Source organism: Papilio machaon, chromosome Z, assembly GCF_912999745.1.
Source record: "Papilio machaon chromosome Z, ilPapMach1.1, whole genome shotgun sequence".
NCBI classification, from domain to species: Eukaryota; Metazoa; Arthropoda; class Insecta; order Lepidoptera; family Papilionidae; genus Papilio; species Papilio machaon.
The window spans coordinates 11,120,064-11,140,952 of record NC_060016.1 but is presented as its reverse complement, the minus strand read 5'-3'; the positions used below and the strand labels follow the sequence as shown (position 1 = coordinate 11,140,952).

General features: G+C 39.8%; 5 protein-coding genes across 5 annotated transcripts; 3 read left to right on the top strand and 2 right to left on the bottom strand.

Moving 5' to 3' along the window:
• Window positions 1-1,967: 1,967 nt before the first annotated feature.
• On the bottom strand, window positions 1,968-4,225 carry LOC106717039. Its single transcript, XM_045686237.1, has 6 exons — window positions 4,053-4,225; window positions 3,642-3,755; window positions 3,426-3,449; window positions 2,923-2,994; window positions 2,448-2,720; window positions 1,968-2,303 (listed from the first exon to the last, which is right to left on the bottom strand). Exons 1-6 carry the CDS (start codon window positions 4,207-4,209, stop codon window positions 2,005-2,007), a joined length of 939 nt encoding a protein of 312 aa, XP_045542193.1. The 5' UTR covers window positions 4,210-4,225; the 3' UTR covers window positions 1,968-2,004.
• Window positions 4,226-4,995: 770 nt separating this feature from the next.
• On the bottom strand, window positions 4,996-6,189 carry LOC106717038. Its single transcript, XM_014510724.2, has 3 exons — window positions 6,093-6,189; window positions 5,479-5,562; window positions 4,996-5,383 (listed from the first exon to the last, which is right to left on the bottom strand). Exons 1-3 carry the CDS (start codon window positions 6,116-6,118, stop codon window positions 4,996-4,998), a joined length of 498 nt encoding a protein of 165 aa, XP_014366210.1. The 5' UTR covers window positions 6,119-6,189.
• Window positions 6,190-7,266: 1,077 nt separating this feature from the next.
• LOC106717036 lies at window positions 7,267-11,713 on the top strand. The gene is made up of 10 exons (XM_045686236.1): window positions 7,267-7,344; window positions 7,914-8,091; window positions 8,608-8,821; window positions 9,097-9,218; window positions 9,316-9,494; window positions 9,671-9,843; window positions 10,016-10,148; window positions 10,396-10,551; window positions 11,037-11,192; window positions 11,565-11,713. The coding sequence occupies exons 1-10, from the start codon at window positions 7,332-7,334 to the stop codon at window positions 11,708-11,710; spliced, it is 1,470 nt and encodes a 489-aa protein (XP_045542192.1). The 5' UTR covers window positions 7,267-7,331; the 3' UTR covers window positions 11,711-11,713.
• A 1,225-nt stretch (window positions 11,714-12,938) lies between these two features.
• On the top strand, window positions 12,939-15,476 carry LOC106717115. Its single transcript, XM_014510832.2, has 4 exons — window positions 12,939-13,128; window positions 14,471-14,572; window positions 14,888-15,059; window positions 15,337-15,476. The coding sequence occupies exons 1-4, from the start codon at window positions 13,094-13,096 to the stop codon at window positions 15,391-15,393; spliced, it is 366 nt and encodes a 121-aa protein (XP_014366318.2). The 5' UTR covers window positions 12,939-13,093; the 3' UTR covers window positions 15,394-15,476.
• LOC106717114 (tetratricopeptide repeat protein 39A) lies at window positions 15,401-18,208 on the top strand. The gene is made up of 7 exons (XM_014510831.2): window positions 15,401-15,494; window positions 15,652-15,802; window positions 15,886-16,049; window positions 16,211-16,400; window positions 16,716-16,876; window positions 17,157-17,282; window positions 17,516-18,208. Exons 2-7 carry the CDS (start codon window positions 15,680-15,682, stop codon window positions 17,652-17,654), a joined length of 903 nt encoding a protein of 300 aa, XP_014366317.2. The 5' UTR covers window positions 15,401-15,494; window positions 15,652-15,679; the 3' UTR covers window positions 17,655-18,208.
• The last annotated feature ends 2,681 nt before the right edge of the window (window positions 18,209-20,889 follow it).

Here is a 20,889-nt window from a genome sequence, read left to right as displayed (position 1 = left end):
ATTAATAAGTACATAGTTATTTATATGTCAAGTTGTTGTGTATGTTGTCTTTATAAAAGCTATGTATAGATATAATTTAATGAAACTCTCAGCAATTTGTTGTTGTCTTTCAAAAGTCAAACATAATGGAAGAACATAAATCTAATAGAAATGTTCCTCCTCCTATAAATGTACATAAAATAATACTTTGTGTAGAAAGATGACAACTTGTCAGTGAGTCATTCATAGATGTTGTTCTAAATGAACTCGTAGTAACTATGTAGTTGTTGAAATGTATCGTAGCGTGTATGTCTGTCTGTCCGTCTGTATGTCTGTCCGTTTACGATGTGTACAAGTGTACTGTACACACAATATTAGGGAAAATGATGTAAATGTGTTGTACGAGTGAGTGAGTAGATCGTTGAGAGAGGAACAGGAGGTACAGCGGACATCCTCCACACTCCTTCACCTCCACTCACTTCACTCTACTGCTGCACCACACAAATATAATTGTACAAATTGTTACTCTCCCTCTCCACCACTACCACCACCACTACCACCACCGCTACCACCACCGCTACCACTGTATACACTCTATCGACTAAAAAGATCTCATTAATTGTTAATATTGGATAATATGTGCTTGTTTTGAATTTTTGTCGGCCATATTGTTGATTATTAGAGGTAGTCGGCGACGCCAATCGCGGCGACTCGCCGAAACACTTCGGCGCTTGAATTTCTTTACTTTACATAATTATCTCGTTTATTTGTAATTGTATGTAGAATAAGATTTTTGAATAGATAAGTGTTCGTGTAGATGTAACTGTTCAATGTATGAGCTCGCACGTCGCTGACGTCTTCTGAGGGAGGAAGGTGTGACAGCAGCCAGAACACCGCCCCTGGCCCCCGCACCATCTTCAGTGTCATTTCTAAATTATTTTTTCTGTATGCTTACGTTAAATCATGTGATAATTCTGTTTACGTTAAACTCATAGAATAAATGGAGATTAAATATCTTTATGTGTGCTATTTGTTTCTCTTATTTCTCGTTCGTTAGAAAGTATTCTAGATCGACAAGCTTCCATAGTGATAGTTTCACACGAGGGCAGTACAGGTGAGTCAGAGCAATACTACTATTGTGTGAACCCACACATACTGTATGTAGATATTAATATAAACGATAACAATATTTCAAAATTTGGTGAACACTTTTCTTTAATCTTCAAATCTCCGTCCGCGCAGAATTAAAAATAACTTAATAGTAGTAGCCTATGTGTTCTTCCCGACTATGTTCTACATCTGTGACAAAATTCAGAGTGTTCAAGATGCAACTCACATATTGTAATCACTTAGGTCGTTAGATGGCGTAGTGTTCTTATTAGATCGCACTATGGTTTGGTTAGCGTGGTAATGTATACGGACCGCGAGTTAAAAATAAAGACACGCTCAGATCAGAATACAGTTGTGGTTTTATTTAATTATTGACCCTTCTAGTAGTTCACAAATTTTGAGGAGCTGTCAAGAAAACACGCGAAGTGTTAAACACAGAGATACCTTCAAATATTCATTTAAACTTTCGCGTTTATAATATTAGTAAGATATGCTCTGAAAATACACAAATAATACTGACTACGGGTTCCCACTGTGACAACATTGCTTCCTTGAAGAAACAACAGTGAGATCAAACAACAAGGCTTTAATATAAGTTTTTCGACTCTACAGTGAAATTCTACTTTTAAGAAAAAAAAAAGTCATAACACGAACGCCAAATAGTCACCGCCCTTCCACTTCTCAATGTTGACCTCTACGGACCTGAATCTGACTAAAATGACCTCCTCTGTTCTTTTTCTATTCATTCTTCAGAGAAAAATTTCCTTTGCAACCAAAGTGATTTTAAGACTGCATTTCGTTAATATTTTCTGATTCAGTTGCGACATGTTCATGTCTTAGCGTAAATGAAACAACTCTGAATATAGAAAAAAGGGCTTATTAATCAATGCTGACGAGGGCTAGGCTATTAGTTCTTTAAATAAAAGTGCGACAAAGGGGGCTGTGGGGGCTGACGTGGCAGAAGGCGTTATTCTCAGGCAGCGGCCGCGGCAGCGCGGAGCTGCGCGCCAGATGCACCCGGGTGGTGCCGCGGTGCCGCCACGGCGAGTGCCCGCCGCCGCCGCGCTGTCCACCGGCCGTCGCTTCGCGCCGCAACTCCGCGGCCGCCTGCGACATCTCTATCTGCTCCTCGCTTTGTCTCACCTTATTTCTTTCCTCATTGAAAACTCTCGTCCGAAACCTATCTTCTTTTAAGTATTTCAGTTTTTTAATTTCTAAAACAAAATCTGAGAGTTAATGCAAGACATAACTATGTTATTATAATAGTATCCTCTATGGTAATCGAATCTATTTTATTTGATAAGTAAAACAAACTAATTAGATATTTATGAGATATGTAAGTGTGATAAAGTGTTTACTGAGCGCGTTGGTTGCGGCGGTGGAGGTTCTCGGTGGCTCGGAGTCTTGAAGGGTGCGAAGGCTCGTGGTGACAATGTTCGCGTGTGTATTAAGTGCCGTGGCCGTGGTGGCCGCTGTCGGCTCGGCTGTGGTCGGAGGGGCTGGCGTCGACATGGCGATGGCGGCGTTATCTTTCGCAGGGGACGAGCTTGTCTTCGTCCAACTTGAAGGACTCGACTGTTCTTCGGAAACTTTGCTTGTTGCCGTTGAGCTTGTAAAAGCGTCATTTCCATCTAAATCCAGAATCTAGTCTTAGTCTATACCTATCTATACGATAATTTTTTTTAATGCTGTAAATTATTTCAAAGGTAAGTCAAGAATCTTATTGTCTCGGATTGACTAAAAAAGTAAAATTGCTATTAAAATAAAATTTACATTATCTTGTGAACGAAGGTGCTAACTATTTTATACGTAAAAACATATGAATGTGTAAACCTGGGTGGGCACCGAACGAGTCCTCGTACTGCAGCTGCCGCTCGCCGCGCCCACCGCGCCTTCCGCCTGCCCCTTACAGAATATATCACAGTCATGAATATTACGTGGAAGCGAGTAATTAACACGCGAGCCAGTGTCGGCCAATTTTACACTTTCTGCTAATCATGTCCCCTACATCACCGCAATGACAGAAAATAAACTAAATCAGGCGTATGTTCTTTGGCAACCGGGCGAGGACAGGGCGGGTCTCTTTGGGCCGGTACTGAAATAATGGCGTTTTAGAAAAGATTTTTTTCGTGTTGTTTAGTAAAGAAAAAAGTTAATAAATAATCGGATCCAGAGATTCCCAGAAAAAATTAAATCAATTTGAACGAAACCAAACAGAATCAACTCTACTTTAAAGCAACATTTATAAATACGACATGCGATTTAACTAAATTATAAAATAAACAAAAATACTAAAACATTACTAGAAAAATACATTTTACACGGTTGTAACTTACCATAGAAACGTCTGAAAGGTGCATCTGAAAGTAAAATATGTACTTAATAATGACATAAAAAACTAAAAACGTCGTCAAGTCAATCGATTATTATAAGAGTAGACATGCACGCCTTTAGTGTCGTACTAGCCACTTGGTTCTCACAATGTTGCACATAGGGTCAGTGCCCCCAAACAACCAGTCGCGTCAGTGACTTAGTAGTGTGAAACAACTCACCGTATAAGTAGTAAGGCACGGGAAACGCGCCATGCGTGCCGGGCAAGGGCACAGGAGGCAAGGCGGCTGTGGCCGGCGCTACGGCGCTCGCGGTCGTCCTACGCATTACCATACCTGGGGTCACACGTCACAATGTTTTCAAACACAACAATGTCGCAGATATGTTAACTACGCTTCTTTCACTCATCAATACCTTTAAATCCCATCAGATGCAGAGCATTCTACACTATGTCAGGTCAGAGTAATCGTTTAACAGAAACGATTACCGTGTGCCGTGAGAAATATCCGAAAGAAGAAGAAGTACATAGTCAAAGATAAAATAAAATGTAATAAACACTTTTCATCAAAAATAATTATATCAAAGTCATTTTCAATTCACACAAAACATAGAAGTGCGTACAAGTCGCCTACCGGATCTAAGAATATCAACCAGGACGAGTGCCTGGCGCAGCTCCTCACTGGTGCCGGAGTCGGGGGACGGGGTCGCCAGCACCCCCAGTGCCGCGAGCGCTGCGCACCCCGCGAGCGCCGCGCACCAGCCGTCTCCCTTCGCGACTGCAGCTAGCATCAACAACTAATTCACATGAGACTGCAATCGTATGCACATTCGAACCACGATCAACCGGCCGGCTCGGCCACGAAACTCTCGGCTAGCTATAAGCTGAGCGGAGTTCACAATGGAGCGATTTTCTCGCCCTCTATATTTAAATCATCAATCTAGTATCATGACATCACAACGAGAGAATTCATATTAGCAGCTGCATCGCCTGCCTTAGCTTACCTAATTATTCATCTTACTAATATTATAAATGCGAATGTTTGGATGAATGGATGGATCTTTGTTTGCAGGTATCTCGTACATATTTGGTACAGATGTAGAATGTGGTCAGAAAGAACACATAAGCTACTTATTAAGTTTTAATTTTACTCCGTGCGGACGGAGTCGCAGGCGGCAGCTAGTATGTATATAAGAATAATAACAGTTGTGACAGTTACTATGACAGAGAGTAGTAAATCCCACGTGTTCGAGCGACGACGGTAAAACTTGCGCTACTTGAGGCGTAGCTAAGTAACGTAATGTATACTGGGTGCTATGTGCGCGATAAGATCCAAACATAAACCAGTTGAGCAACGAATGCATTCAAATGTATTTACGTTAGCACATTTGAGAAAAACCTGTTTACGATACGATAGCGTTTGTTAGTTTATATCAGGTTTACACAAACACAAAATTAGATATTAGAGAATTAAAATAAACAAACGTTAGTCTGTTGTTATTCATTTAATACAATATTTTTGTTCACAGAGGCACAATACTAGTGGTCGACGCGCGCAGCAAACGAAGTCAAAGTTATCATTTCACGTTTACTTTGTGAGTGGGGTCGCGGGCCGGGCGCTGTGGCCTCCTGCCGGCGCGTCTAGGCCGGACGGGCCGAGCCGTGTGGCGCGCGGCGGCAGCGGCGCAGCACAGCGGTTGCGGCGACGACTCGCTCTGTACCGCGCGCCGTTCGGCGAGGCGCAGCGCGACGCCAGAGGCGGTATCGAGGCAGGCGGCGGGTGCGCGCGGTGCCCACGACACCGCGGGCCAGGCGGGCGGCGACGGAGGGCACGGTCGCCGCGGCCGCGCCTGGTACAGCCGCGCATTCGGCACCAGCTGGCTCGCCGGCCTCATCTTTTTCTTACGGTGTAACTTTGTATTGCTTTCTTTTGGTTTCTTCTTCGAAGCTCGTACGCCTGGATATCTAGGACGAGGTGAGATTCTCAACGTTTTTGCTTCCTTTACGACTGTCACGTTGAGAAAGCAAAAACGTTCGTTTAATGGCGATGTGGTACTCACAGTCTGGAGTTGGGCGTGTAGGGAGCGCGAGCGCGCCGCCTATGCGGGCCGCCCAGGTCGATCACATCGCCCGGCTCGTTGCCGCTGCTCGCCCGAACGATACACACATTAGTAAGAAGGCTAGTCGCTACCAAATAACACTTGCAACATTTAAAAAAAAAAAAGAAAAATAATTTATTGACATCTAAAAATACAGTGAATTATCCAGGATCCTCGTACTAGGCGCAGCCTGTATCGCGAGGACCCAGCTCAGTGTTTTAACAAGAAACATCGTTAGATGGCAACACATGGGCATTAAACAATATTAGAATAGTTAGGAGTTAAGTAAACTACACAAGAAAACAAAATATACTCATTACAACTCAATCCATAAATAATCACTTAATTATTCTTATTTAATGTACTATTTTAATGATTTTCTCAGTTTCCGCATATGATAGTTTCCATAACCACGACTTCAATTTTAATTTAGCTTTGTAAAGTGAGTCTTGTTTAATGTCGCGTTTACTTAAAATAATATTATACATACATGGCCCTAAGAAATGTGTGAATCTTTGTGTAAATGTGGAACGAGAATATACATATATATATAGTATAGGTGAGATTTCACTTACTGTTCATTTTTTTTCTTAATGACCATTTTGTAGGATGAGGGATCAACACGAAAAAATTTAGATTAATTTACAATTTTCAAAATTTATGTTTTTTAAAGCTTGACGTTACTTATCAAAACATTTAAATAAAATATCTGTAAGTGTCTCGGGAATGTCTAAGAAATGCACAGATCTTTACGGATGGAGAGGTCGTTACTTGGAAATTATAAGTTCTGCTTCGTCCCGACTTAAACGCTCCTGTTGATGTTTCTGACAGTTAATTCTATCTTCATTATTAGTTCGACTCCTCACCACTGTTACCAAACACAACCGACAGCGCCAAGATGGCAAAAATCAAATAGACACAAAACAACACGATTTATAGCCGGTCTATGTATAGAGGTCAGTGAAGAAACGTTTTAAAAATCTGAAGCCTAACCAACAACCTAAAAACCACTAAGGTGTACTAAACATTATCATATCAGTGGGAGGTATATAACTAATATTATAAGTGTTATCTTTGTGCTCGCATCATCACATTGAACAATAATAGAGCGGCATCTGCACTACATAATGGTACCATTTTTATATTTTCGAAATTTCAGAAAAATATCAAGTGTGAAGATTTGAAGTGCAGTTTTAGTTGCTAATCACGCCGTGATCATGGGTTCATGGGTATGATGAAGCTAACATGGGAATAATCGTTATTAATGTACTGTTAATGCTAAACATAATTATAAAAAAAGTAAATTTGTCATGTCTTTTCTTGAAAAATCCAATCATCAATTTAAATAGTAATTAATTTGAATAATTTAAATAGTAAGCAATTACTATGCGTATTCAAATTTATACAACCTGCAACATATCTAAGAAGAAATTCAAAGATATGTGGGAAGTCAACCAACCTGCTCTGCTCTGGCCAGTATGGTTGACTATGGCCTAGTCACCCTTAACTTAGGTTAGGCTCCGAGCCCCTCAGTGGGGACGTATGTATAGTGAGCTGATGATGATTCAAAATGTAAGTTGCAAATATTATGCTTTCTAATTATTTTTCAATTTAACATTGGCATATTTCTGTAGTAGTTACGATTTTTTTTCACTAGCCACCCTAAAACTTATAGACTATATAGATTCTTTTCCGACTATAAAATATACTTTACTATATATATTATTGTACTCTTTGGATTTTACAAATAGCTGAAAAGTGACGTGTTATGGCTGTGAAATGAAAATGAACTATTTTATGTGTCACACGAAATAATGCAAACCAAAGGTAAATAAAAACTAAAAAATGTATTTATTACAATAAGATAATGTGCGGTTATCAGTTTTTCTTAATCGCACATATTTTCCTAAAAAAACATAAATGAATTATTTAATAAATATATATACGTAGATATACGAGTATTATAGTGTCTTATTTCACTGACCAAACCCCTACGCACTGTACAATACAAGTTACTTTGCAAACGAATTTTCTCCCAAATTGTGTTTGAAAAAAGAGAGAATTCATTTTTCTCAGTTGTATACTTGCATTCAGAAGAAATAAATGTCTGGACACAAAATGAGAGTAATAAGTATGTACTACATATAGTTCTTTCTTCGCACATGCAGAGCGTTACCTTGTCCCACCAGCACCCATGGCTCCGCCGACCCTCAGGTCATAGGGCTGAATCAGGAGAGGGTGCGCGCGGTTTACCGTTCACCTTTTGTCACCTTTCTTGCTACACTACAAGTTATTTCGTTCATGCATTTTGTGACAATCGCAATGATGCGGGAACGCACGCAGTCTAGCAAACTTCACCTCTCAGCTAATAAAGCAAAGCGATATGATATGTTTAGCGGAAGACCACTGTGTGTGCTGGCGACCGTACGACGAGGTATACAGGCACGGGCCACGGGCGTACCGCGCCGGCCGCGGCCTGCTTGCGCTCGAGGACTGGCGCCGAGACCCTGCACTCCTCTGGCTGCACCACGTGCCGACCAACAATGGGCTGCAAACTATTGACTACATCCTAGGGTGACCACTCTTATATCCTTATCGAGTGCCATTAGCCATTAGTGGTTAATGGAAGGCGCATCCGATCATGTGGTCGAAGATTCGAATCTCGCCACTTGACTATTCTGAACTGTATCCTGCAATAAGCCTCACTTAGTTGGAATATTAAAAACTTTAGTATGATGTGCGAAAATGTTTTATGATAAATATAAAAAAATCCTAATCTATCATTCTCTTCGGATAAAAAAAAACTATTTTTCAGTAGCTCTGCCCAATTAATAAGGAAACTAATAGACTATTTTACTTACATAAAGAAGTAAGCCATTTTTTTATAAAGAACTAGCGTTTCCGTCCGCGTGGAACTAAAAAAAATACTTTATTAGTAGCCTATGTGTTCTTCCAAACTACCCTCTACATCTATGCCAAATTTCATCAAGATCTGTTGAGCCATTCCGGAGACACCTTCAAACAAACATCCATCCATCCAAACATTCGATTTATAATATTAGTAAAAAGTAAGATTAAGAAGTCTTCCAGTTCGGATGATACGTGTTTCTGGTCGATACCCGACGTGGAGCGGTACTTTGTGGGTGACCTGCACTGCGAGTCCGTCCTCTTCCCTGCCCAGTACCCCACCCTGCCTCTGCACACACCGCACGGCAACCACCTTTGGAGGACTCACACGGCTCAGAAACGATCGCCTTTTTCCTACTTAAAGGAGTTTCATATATGTTTACAGACAACTATGAAGGTTTGTAATCTGTTTCTGCACTGGCACTACTGAACTGAACAAGGCTTGCGTTACAATACCAAAGTCTGAATTATGAACATTTTTTTCTCTGGCCTGTTTACAACATCCTATCAAAATCCTACCATTAAATGTGTCGCGGAGCTCCGAATACAAAATGTCATCTTTTTATAATTATAGAATATACTTAGATAGAAAAATTATAACACTCAAGCACAATAAAAGTCATTTTATCTTAAAGCGTTCATGAGTAAAATATTTACGAGACGATTATTCAGAGGATGGAGCTAGAGGAGAGACAGATGGAACGCATGATCGTCAGCGATCGATTGATACACCTCGACACCATGGACTACTACAAGAGGAAGAAATACTTCCAAAGTCTCTTAAATATCCTGAGGTGCGTACTGACCTAACACACACTTCCGTGGCACAAGTCCTTTCAGGACAGCCTGTATAATTTAAAAGTTATGTCTAATTATAAATACATGTATAAGTTTCCAGGATGGGCTGCAATTGGTGTGTTTCGAGAACCTACGTTGCTCGCGGCTAGAGGGCGTACGTCTGATCCAGCAACTCGCCTGTTTCAACGCGCACTCGCTCAAGTACTTATTTCTCTGGCGGTTTTTTGACTGCAACGAAAATCCTCTTCTCGTTAACTACAGTTATATAACAGGTGCGTCTTTAGTTGATACAAATCTTTCCACAATTTATGACCTTATCTTGTTTATTTATCGACATTTCAATTCTTTAGTTTTTTTGTACTAGTTTTTTTTTTTCTAAAATGAAGTGTAAGCGCTCCAGCGTAATGTGTTAAGCATTGGTGAAGCAATGCATGCGGCGATCGTACAGGTAGCGGCGCGTACATCCCGCGGCCGAGCACCGCTCACTGCTTCTCGCGCAGCCTTGGAGAGCTGCTGAACCTGCGCGTGCTAGCACTCGAGTACGGCCACTTGGCGGACGGCACAGGCAACGCGCTCCTCTCGCTGCTTTCTATCCTCAAGAGGCCGCACTTCAGACTTCAGGCATCACATTTACTACTTGCATTAGCAATTATAACCAACTACAACTAACTATTATTTAAAACGTATCATCTTGGGAAGTCCAATTGTATGCGACTCCCGAATATCTAAATCTTTTTTATTTGCCATCGCTTGGTACTTTACAAGTGTGCATTGTGTACGAACACACTATTAGGTTCTGTGCGTGGAGGAGCATACTCCGGGGCGCGCTGAGCCGGCATTGGGCGGCGGCGGGCTCGGCGTACCGGACGGCGCGTGGAGGCGCGTCGCCAGCGCTTGCCCAGACCTCTACCTCGTCATGCTCTTCTGTAAATGTCCATGTTTAACTCTTATTTCTTTTCTTAGCAGCCTCAGTATGATGTGTGTTACCCTGATATAAGCTTCAACTGTCATATTATTGGTGAATTATCATTGCCTATACAATGTTGTTTACGAGTGTCTCGTTATCAGTTGACAAGAGATAGTGGTGAAAGATGTTATTACCAAAAATAATAACTAATATTACTTACTTTATCAAAAAAAAATACAATATTATATGTGGCTCCATGTTTGCAGATCGCATGTCGGAGTACGAGCACGTGCGGCGCTTTCTGAGCCCGAGCCTACCATTACGGGAGGCGCACTTGCACAATGGCACACGGCTACGTGGCGCCCACCTGGATCTTGACAGCTTCCTAAGACACGTCGCTTACTATTACGCCAGCACATTAGGTCAGCTCGCACTTGCCTACGCATATAGTACCTACATATATCACACAAATTATTGTGTGATATATGTAGGTACTATCTTAACAGAAAATATTCAAAATTATTTTCACTAACATATTTTATACCGTTCTGGAGTAATTTTGCAGAAAGGACGTTTCAAAAATACTGCAGTGACAATACCTGGTTGATCTCATCCCTTCTTTTGCCTGTTTTTTGTTAACTCCCAAAAACATAACTTGAAATAAACAACATTTCTAAATATTTAATGCCCTTGCCCTTTGTATCTCCTTCCATCCTTGTTTAATATTTTGATAAATCATGTTGTGTACACTCACCTTGGTTTATAACCTAGTTTCTTGAACTTACTTTACTTTTTTGTTACTATTAATGGTTTTAAGTTGTATTGTGCACTTATTAAAATAAATAAATAAAATGTGGTAACAATCAGGCAATCGTCTTTATAACATTTAAAATGATTCTGTGCGTAGTGACGTTGAGCGTGCAGCAGCGGAGTAATGCCGCGGTGCCGCTTCGGGCGACGCTGGAGCGGCTGCCGGCGCTGGCGCGGCTGATGTTCGTGGGCGCGGTACACGAGGAGGACCTCAGGGACTTGCTGGTGCTCGTCGCGTGCGGCGTCTGCTACAGTCAGCATCTCTTTTTGGTGGTGTTTTTGCCTTCACCTTGACTGTGTGCAAACAAGGAAGTTTATTTTCTACCCATTTCGGGGACATGTTACAGCATGGCCATTGGCCACGGCAAAACATACACACGCGCTGAATTTTACCTGTTACAATGATATTTTAGTGTACAATGGGAAAGCGAATTTAATACTTGAAGTGTACATGGACCACATAACAAAGGCTCATCGGGAAGTAATACTCTTCCGTTCTCACTGCAGTAATGAGAAAAACGTATTAGTATACATGTCATACTCAACGTAATAAAGCGGAACCATTCGACTCGTTATTATTAATTTTAATTTCAAAGGAACTTCTTGATTTATTTTTATATTTCAGGGCTCGAAGAAATGAAGATTCTGGTGGAAGCGGACACCGATAGCAGAGAACATTGGAAAGTGGTCTTGTCGCGTCTCAAGGAAGAGTTTAGCGATATCATGAAACTTTTCGATATTGAATTTACTTTGAGTTTACATAAATTTTAGTTTTGTTCGGCAGATTTTACTTTTTTAGAAACATGTTTCACGGAAATTTTGTAATAAACGTTACAATATTTTAAAGATGTTTTTTGTCAAATTTGATGTTTTTTTTGTCAATTTTGATGTTTTTTAGTGTGAGTGCGAGAGGGCGAGAGGGCGAGAGGGCGAGAGGGCGAGAGGGCCTCACAGTGCAAGACTTCGTCCCACTGATAAAATAAAAGAACAAAAGACTGAAAAAGCTTAGTTCATCCTTCATCATCGACATATTAGAGAAAGTATATTAAATAGTTTTCATTGTAATGGCTATTGGGATGATTGGTTCAATAACAATAAACAACTTTACAAAATTAAATCAAACTATAGTACGCCTAATACACAAATGAACGAATCTTAATTAAAAGTTTATCTCATGTTAATGTTATCACTTACAACCGAAATTATCATGTTTGTAAATGATTTGGGTATTTCCGCGAATCAACGAGAGCCCCGCTCTAAATATTTCTTGAGAACGAACAGGGGACAAACACTTAAAATTGATTAATATTTAAGTAATTAAATAGACAGAATATAATATATGTACGAAAAAAAACAGGGTCGTCTTAATCTGTGGGTGCAAAGGATGCGGGCCTGGTGTGGTCTTCTTACCTTAAGGTTTTCTTACCCGAGCACCCAATATGGTTGAGACGAAGTTGATTAGAAAGAAGGTAATAAAACGATTTATGACTTTAGCGACCTAACATAAAAATCCTTTATTTCAAAACCAAGATGGCGCATTTGCCGATTGTTTCTTGTTTGAGAAATGTAGACGCGGGAAAATCGATGCAGCAATGGCAGCGGCGGTGGCTGTGGCGCGCATGCGTATTCTACTTCTAAAGGGACCGGGTACAGCCCTGCCTCCCACACCGCCGCATAGTCATGGGTAACTCAACTAAAATTGATGACTTGCAGATCAGCTCACGGTTCATGTGTGAAACAGATCAAAGCTAGTAGCTAGCAAAATGAAGCAAATTGCGTTTTAAGCTGCGAACTGCCAGTCAACAGGTAGCTGGCGGCTCGTTGGCTTACATAGAAAAGTAGAACGCCATCCCAGTTATGGATCAGACTGGTTTATTGGCTTCCATGGTCAACATTGGGCCAGTTGTATGTCAGCGCTGATTTCAAGTGCGACTGACCTACTGAGCTGGACTAGTGTGAACGATGAACCGTGAGCTGCCAGTTTAGTTGTTGAGCCGCAGCTCGAATTGACATACGTCTATCGTCTATCGCCTCAGTTCGGGGTTGGTCTCTGCTCGGAGCTATCGTGTGCGTAATACACCTGTAGATATATCTATATCTGCAAAGGGCTTTGTTTGTGCTTGTGATTCCTGATGTAAGAAGAACGATTTAAAAATGCCGACAACTGAGAAGCCACCCACCATACACACGTAAGTTAATACAAAAACTTAGTCTGCTTAAATAATATATATTTTATTTATTTGCAATCTTATAATATGCCTTTTAGATATAAGTGCTATTTAACTAATCGCTATGATAATTTATATGTAACTAATATTTTAAATGCGAATGTTTAGATGGTTAGATGTTTGTTTGAAGGTATCTCCGGAACGACGCAAAGAATCTTGATGCAATTTGGTACAGATTTAGAACATTGTTTGGAAGAATACATAGCCTACTTATTACGTTTATTTTTTATTTGAATTTGAAAAACTATATCCTATCACCTATTATTAATTCTGTGCGCTTATTCTTGCTGAGTTTTTAACTGTTTCGTTTTTCAAATACTTTAAAATAAAGGTTTTGATAATGTTAAAACAAAATGGCTACTACGCGTGGTGGTGCTGTACAGGGGGTAATCGATTAAAGTGGGGCATGCGCGCTGCGGTTTGCGAGCTCGTCATGGGAGCCGAGCTGCAAGGCGCATGCCCCAGGATTCCCGGGCGAGGTGAGGTCGTAGCTCGTGCGCACTAACGCTAACTGATTTGCCTTTGTCTTCTACTGATGTATTCTTTACTTCAATATTATAATATTTAAATGATTTATAATTGAGAAGTTTAAGGTTATTAAGACATGTGAACAATTTATTTATTGCGAATTATCAAAAATGATGATGTTCTTCTAGAAAATTGTAGACAAAGAAACAAATACTGCTACAAGGGCATGTTGTTGCGACGCGTCGCAACGGCGACGCGTCACCGGAAACATGCTAGCTTAATAAACTATTGCACGGCATACAATTATTGTCTTAATAGACGATCAAACTTATTCGCCGTCCCTTTCACGTAAAATGCTCCTTAGTTCATTTATTCATATCCATAGGAGAGATACCGAGAGATGTTTTGTGCTTATGTTGTCCTTTGATTCTTTACTTGAAAAAAAATTAATGAAGCATTAATTGGTGAAGTACGTATAATATCAAAACAGATTATCGCATTACCACAAACAAATACATTTAGTCGTTTCTGAGATTTGCTTCCACAAACACATAAACAAATATTGTTAAAGTAATTCTTTTGAATTCTATAGCGTCAATAAAGAAACGCTTGAGTCAACATTTTCTTAATTTATATTATTGTTCATTGTCTTGTATATGCGTATATGCGTTGCTATCGGGGCGAAATCGTGACGGGCGCTAGTGTGTAATTTTTTATTATTTCCGTTTATTTATTATTGCGACAAAAGCTATGGATCCGAGTCGCTTAATCTTAATATACGACTTAATTGTTTGTTGTGTAATTTCATAGTTATAATATAATTGTGTGTGATCAGGTGCGACATGGAGCACGTGGACTCACTGAAAAAGTGCCGCAACGCGCTCGCTGCCTACTTCACCATCGACCTGCCGTGCGCCATACAACTCATGGACATCTGGTCTGTCCATACAACAAAATAAAACGTTTTAACATTTACATATTAATTATTACAAGCAATCAGGTTAGAGTAGATTAAATTATAATTTGTACATACATCTAGAGAAAAATCTAAAACGAACCCGCAAAAATAAATCAAATAGAAGATTTTTACCCTACCCATACTGGATACCGGAATGCTGTAGTCAGTACTAGTGTACACAGTTAGTCGGTCTTGTGAATTTTGTCATAGTCTAGTCATCTCAAAGTCTGGTAGGCTTCTGTCTCCTCGAAGGAGATTAGGACAGTGTGTAATGTATTGTGTTGTTATGTGTAGGGCTCGGTCTGGGAAGTGCCACCCGCCGTCGCGCACGCAGCAGGAGTACCATCCGCCGGTGATTCCGACCCGCCTCGACCAGGTATTCGCGCTTGGTGCCACAATGCGTGGCGTGCGCTCCACCTACTACCAGCAATGCCGACTGCTGGCCCTCGTCGACCTCTACGAATCGGTAACTACTACAATACTACTATTTATCTATTATTGCCTTTCTTGCCAGTTTTCCTTTTTTTTCAGTCAAGCAGCAGCAGAGATCAGCAGTTTGTTGCCAACAAATGTCGTTTTTGCTTTAACAATGTGTTACAGATATATTCTATTATTATCCGACCTACTTTTATAAAATAATATTAAAGTAAACGAGTAAGTACCTACTATATGTTTATAGTCATATTACGATGTCTATTAATAAAACGGACAGTAACTAAAGCTTACGTAATAATTGCAAACAGATTGACTTCGATACGATGAGCGACTTGGGGGCGGACGACATCATCAATGAAGCCTAGTCCGAGCTCGTGCAGGCTGCCGAGTTCCTCGTCGATAGCACGGAACTCGCCAGATTCCTGCAAGCATCGGTTAAAATTAACCATTGCTATCTTAGTCATAGGTAAGTTAACAAATACTTACAGTTCAGCAACACAACAACTGAATGGATTTATACTCTTTTTTTTTCCTCGCCGTTTACACCTTAAAAAAATAGAATAGCAATATACATATATGTATTTTACACCAAAATTAAACTTAACCCGTAGTATGTTTAACAGGAAATCCTCCGATATAGTTCTTTACAAAATGTTCGATGAACAAGAAGCGTATTTCCACTACCTCGCTAAGCTGCAACAGATTCTGAACACTTTCAACGCCATCATCGGCACTCTCTCGCGGCGTATGTTCGAGATCGTCGACTTGTTCCACGTGAGTCTTCTAAACGTGTCCTAGATGTTACAACTCATGCAAAATGAGTCAGCAGTGAACTTTACCTGCTCGTTGTTGGTCAGGCGGGGCCGAAGAATGCGTGGACGTACCTCGCCAAGCACAGGCTGCAGCCGCTGCGCAACCGGTGCGCCCTCGCAACCGCCGTCTATCGCCACGCGGACATCGATTCTGAGGAAATGAAATCTCTTCGCAAATTTTGCCCCAAAGAACTCAAATGGATCAATGGGTAAGAACAAAACCACATAAACGCGTCAATGGCAAAAAATTGAAGTTAATTGTTTATAAAGGAGTAAATAAAAAGATACATGTTTTAAATAAGATTCGTATTACTATTTAAAATATTAAAAAAAAATTAGATCATTTATTCTTTAAATTGTTATTGTTAAGTACTGCGACCCTGTTCATTCGGCGCCTGTCGCTGTGGCCGGCGGAGGAGAAGCAGCGCCGGTTGGGCGTTTTCAGGTGCTATGAGGTGTACGGCGCCAAGCTGCTGCTGCCGCTGGTCGAGCTGCTCGCGCTCGGCAACGCCGTCGCCGCGCTCGCGCCCGACAATAGGATCACCAAATACTTGCTCGAAGTACGTACAGTAATTTATATGCAAGCCGTTGGCTGCGACTTCTAAATGGAGATAAAAAAAACTGACTCTTTGTTTCGTTACCATTAATTGTTTCACGATAAAAATCCTATTTCATAATTTAATATACAGCACTGTTCCGAATTTCATTCAGTATCGTTTATTTGTTTTGGAGTAAGAAAATAAAACTTCTAGTTATGTAGCTCCTAAGCTCCGCAGTCCCTTTTGAACTCCGGCTTGTTCTTGTATACAATTGAAACAATTGAATAGTTTAGTTTCAACAAATTCATTTTACCTTTGTACTGTGTTCTTATATAGGAGGTGGAGAAGGTGGACATCAACGAGGAGTGCAACAAGAGCCGTCCCACCGACGAAGACTACAAGGAGTACCGAGCGTACCTGGACTACATCAGCGGCTGCTGCCTCTCCGCGCTCGACTCCCCGCGCGCCGCCATCAGGTCGCTCTCCAAAGTTACGAGGTAACTACCTTCTCCCCCACCACCCCCTCCACACAAATGCTATTGTACAGGCGAGTACAGAGCACTCCACAAAGCGATGATGCTACGGTTTGGACGCACACTTATGTACTTCCAAACAGTACTGTTCAATTGCAGTGTATGTAAATGTATTAATTTATATTATGTTCATAGAACGATTATAAAATAATAAATAAATAAATAAATAAAATAAAAATCATTTAATTCAAACCATTATAAGTCCATTAATTTCATTATAAATGTAAGATTGTTTAATTTGTAGGTCATTTCTGAACATACCTCAAGATCACGACTATTATTTGACTCCGTACGCCTTGTTGGAGTCTGCGGTGTGTTTCCAGAAGCTAGGGCGCGAGCGGCGCGCGAACCGCCTCATGAGGAACGCAAAGTAAGCAACGGCATCTCAATTGTTTGTGATAGCTTGAGAAGTATGCCGCGCATATTATGTGACATATATTTGAGTATTACGAGTTGATTCCCATTGACATTTACAAAACGGCTGAGAGAGATTTATAACTGAATAGTAGGAAATGTGGCGACACTCAGTAGGGACAAGGGCAGGCTGATGTTGAACTCGATATGAAGCAATGTTGTAACGTATGTATGTATGTATGTTGACAGGAGACATTTCTACCGGAAGTCGCCCGAGATGCGCACTCTGTACAACATGTACTCGAACGTTCTGGACAAAGCCAGGGTGAAGCCGGACGTGAAGCCTAAGGAAGAACCATTCATAGATATAAGTTCTATTTCCTTGTAATTGTATGCGCTTTATGTCAATGCTTATATCGAATATTAATTATGTGCACGTTGTTGAATCCATATCGACCTTCAATTACTCGATGTTTAGAAGAAACTGTGTCATTATATCTGTGACTTTAAACATTTCAACTTAACATATTGGTGTTTAGATGTAAGTACTTACTATGTTACGGTGATCTCAAACTCGGGAGACCAGCTTCTCTGATAACAATTTATGTTTTCCTCTTTATTTTTTCCGTGGTCTTCTTCTATCGACTATTTTGAAGATGTGTCGGGTTTTACATTGTGATATTTTTATTTTTATTGAAAGACTTCGTCCTATAGATAAAGTGGCAATTTGTGGAAGCGATAAAATTTCAAAGACAAGTTACGCGGGTAAATTGGTATCTTAGATACGAGAGATACAGTAGGAGCTCGGGCGCAATGTTGGTAGCGATCGCTATCTCCATCCCGGAAAGGGTCGACAAACGAGAGCTAATTGAGAGCTTATATATTTTATATATTTATTTACTTTTATTATTAAAATGACTAATAACTGATTTAATATTTCAACAGGCGACTGTAAAATAATTATTTCTACTGATTTTTTAAATACCACCTACAATTTATAATCAATTAAATTTCTCTGCGTATTCATCCTGTATTATTATTATTATTCTTATTCATTTATTATCTTATTATTTATATAATACATTTTATAATAAAAAAAAATTAACAAAATATATTATATAAAAAAAATAGTATACCACCGGCTGCGGAATCCCATTACTCAAACAACCAGTGGTGAGGGCTACAGAGACAGGAACCTCCTAACTATGCGTGCGGTTTCTAAAATAACTGCCTTTTGTATCAGGCCCTTAATCCAACTGTTTAGCGAGAGCTTCTTAAGATGTTGGTCGAAGCTCTTCGCTATCAGTCCATTCACCGATACGATTATCGAAATAATGGTAGTCGATTTCATACGCCACATGGCGGTAATCTCGTGAGCCAAGTCTAAGTATTTTAGTAATTTTTCTTTAGTAATTTTTATTATTATTATTATTATTATTATTAAAGCTCAGTAAGAAAAGGATGTAAATTTTGATAAACTTTTTTAAATCCGACCATTATACTAACTAATGTATTATTTATCTTTCTATGTACATAAGTTACAAAGCCACATTCTGTTGGCTCTATTTATATTGGACATATGTTTCGAATGAACTTATTATATTCTTTACCTAATTATATAATATTATTATGTCTTTAACCAATGTAATGTAGTTTCTTTGGATACATTTACTATATGTACTGAATATAATATAATATGTATATCTATGAAAGTGTCAATACTATGATATATTAGCCTTTGTAGGCTCTAGATGTAAGAAAATTATATAAAGTATTGGAAATACATTATGTACGGATGTCTTTTAGAATGTGACGTCATTTACTTATGTACATAATAAAGGGATGGGGCTTGGCTCTGCACTACTCTGTGGTATGAAAGACAATTTGAATTCAATCATTAAGTAAGTACATATATACGATTTATAAAGAATTTAGATTTATTGTGTAAGGCGGTGCAGAGCTTGAATGGTCATTTTATTTTAACATTTTTAGTGACGTAGCACATTATTGTAAACATAATAAATGTAATCTGATTTTAAATTTGAAAACATTGTGTATTTAACGTTGATGGCGCGACGTGACGCGACGTGACGCGACGTGATGCGACGTGACGCGACGTGACGCGACGTGACGCGACGTGACGCGACGTGATGCGACGTGACGCGACGCGACGTGACGCAACAAACAAGACATTTTCCGATATCAATGAACGAATTCTACAATTATCATATTATGTATACTTCAATAAACTATTTTGTCTGAAATAAATGTGGTTAGAAATGTGTGTGGTATTTTTATTAAATTTAAATTTTCTTTGACTATACAAATCAAAAACTCCCCCCGACATTGATTTGCAGCGGATTTGTAACTTCTACAACGAGATAGACGCACGGGGTAAGGTGTCTTCACTATCTTAGTAATCCAGAGTTAAGCTTGAATTACTTATGTAAGAAGTTAGCTTCAATTATAAATAAAATCTGTCGCTCCACTACAATACAAATGAACTATGTGACGTCACAGCCCTTTCCTACAAAACGCGGCTGCTCCCCGCGGCTGTGGTTATTGTTTGCAACAGTGGTAATGAGATAGACAGTTGCAGTGCAAAAAGAGTTTCGTAGTTGCATACCCCAGCTCCACTACAAGATGAGCCCAATAACTGGTATAATGTTAAACATAGACTGATGATTGTGATCCACACAATACTCTCACTTCCCATCCTGTATTACTGAAGCGAAGAATCTAGAAGGGTAATGTTAGGACAGAAATAGATTCGATCAATATTACTGATTCGGTCGCAACTGCGCAGCTCAGGTGAGCATGGGGAGAATTTGCCGCATTGCGGATAAATGTGCTCTTTATGATTTCACATCTGCAATATTAGACCTTTTGCACATATAGCATAGAGTATATTTTAAACAGACACCGATGATTTGAAACCATTGCGCATGCTCAGATCTTATGACGCTTGTAGCCGCCCTGACGCCACCGCCGCCACCGCTTGCTGCAGTACTTTTGAGCTTGCGTCGCGCGGGTTGCTTGAGCTTTCTTTATCCATCGCTCTCTTAAACCACCTGATGGAGAACTTCGACTCCGAGCTTCCAAATCTCTCAAAACCGGGTAAGTGATAACACAAACAAACTACGTGGTTCTGTGGCATGTTTCATTAAAGTGCCTCAGATAAGAAACGTGGACTAAAGAAAGGAAGTGGGATAATGTGAAGTGTTCCAATATTCATTGTGTGGATTACATTTATATGGAATGTTTTGTTGTGCTGTGTTGTGTTGTGCTGTGTTGTGTTGTGCTGTGTTGTGTTCTGTTGTGTTGTGTTGTGTTGTTTTAGTGTTAGTGTTACTGAAGAATTATGGCGAGGTGACTTTTACATGAATACATATTGACGTCGGTTGATGCAATATAATTGTGCGAATAAGTTTTCTACATAAACTTGTTTTCTGACACTTCTTAAAGTTATCAGTGAAATGGTGTTCGAGCGCAGTGTTACAAGTTTAAGTTAAAGTTTATAATCTCGTGAAGTGTTTTTTATTAATGTGATAAATGTGTTCTGTCAAAGTAATTTGTTTATAAAAGTATTTAAGTCATGTGTAATGTGTGGATATTTAAATAGT

Excerpts from the sequence above, each read along its gene's own strand:
- LOC106717115 (XM_014510832.2), top strand. The coding sequence starts at position 13,094 with ATGCCGACAACTGAGAAGCCACCCACCATACACAC. Across the intron at positions 13,129-14,470 it reads AAGCCACCCACCATACACAC|GTGCGACATGGAGCACGTGG; the intron begins GTAAGTTAATAC and ends GTGTGTGATCAG. Across the intron at positions 14,573-14,887 it reads ATACAACTCATGGACATCTG|GGCTCGGTCTGGGAAGTGCC; the intron begins GTCTGTCCATAC and ends TGTTATGTGTAG.
- LOC106717039 (XM_045686237.1), bottom strand. The coding sequence starts at position 4,209 with ATGCTAGCTGCAGTCGCGAAGGGAGACGGCTGGTGCGCGGCGCTCGCG. Across the intron at positions 3,756-4,052 it reads GGTTGATATTCTTAGATCCG|GTATGGTAATGCGTAGGACG; the intron begins GTAGGCGACTTG and ends GTGTGACCCCAG. Across the intron at positions 2,721-2,922 it reads CTCGTTCGGTGCCCACCCAG|ATGGAAATGACGCTTTTACA; the intron begins GTTTACACATTC and ends TTCTGGATTTAG.
- LOC106717038 (XM_014510724.2), bottom strand. The coding sequence starts at position 6,118 with ATGGTCATTAAGAAAAAAAATGAACA. Across the intron at positions 5,563-6,092 it reads ATTAAGAAAAAAAATGAACA|CGGCAACGAGCCGGGCGATG; the intron begins GTAAGTGAAATC and ends TCGGGCGAGCAG. Across the intron at positions 5,384-5,478 it reads TACACGCCCAACTCCAGACT|ATATCCAGGCGTACGAGCTT; the intron begins GTGAGTACCACA and ends ACCTCGTCCTAG.
- LOC106717114 (XM_014510831.2), top strand. The coding sequence starts at position 15,680 with ATGTTCGATGAACAAGAAGCGTATTTCCACTACCTCGCTAAGCTGCAA. Across the intron at positions 16,877-17,156 it reads TCGCTCTCCAAAGTTACGAG|GTCATTTCTGAACATACCTC; the intron begins GTAACTACCTTC and ends TTTAATTTGTAG. Across the intron at positions 17,283-17,515 it reads CGCCTCATGAGGAACGCAAA|GAGACATTTCTACCGGAAGT; the intron begins GTAAGCAACGGC and ends GTATGTTGACAG.
- LOC106717036 (XM_045686236.1), top strand. Across the intron at positions 9,495-9,670 it reads TAACTACAGTTATATAACAG|GTAGCGGCGCGTACATCCCG; the intron begins GTGCGTCTTTAG and ends GCGATCGTACAG. Across the intron at positions 9,844-10,015 it reads GGCCGCACTTCAGACTTCAG|GTTCTGTGCGTGGAGGAGCA; the intron begins GCATCACATTTA and ends ACACACTATTAG.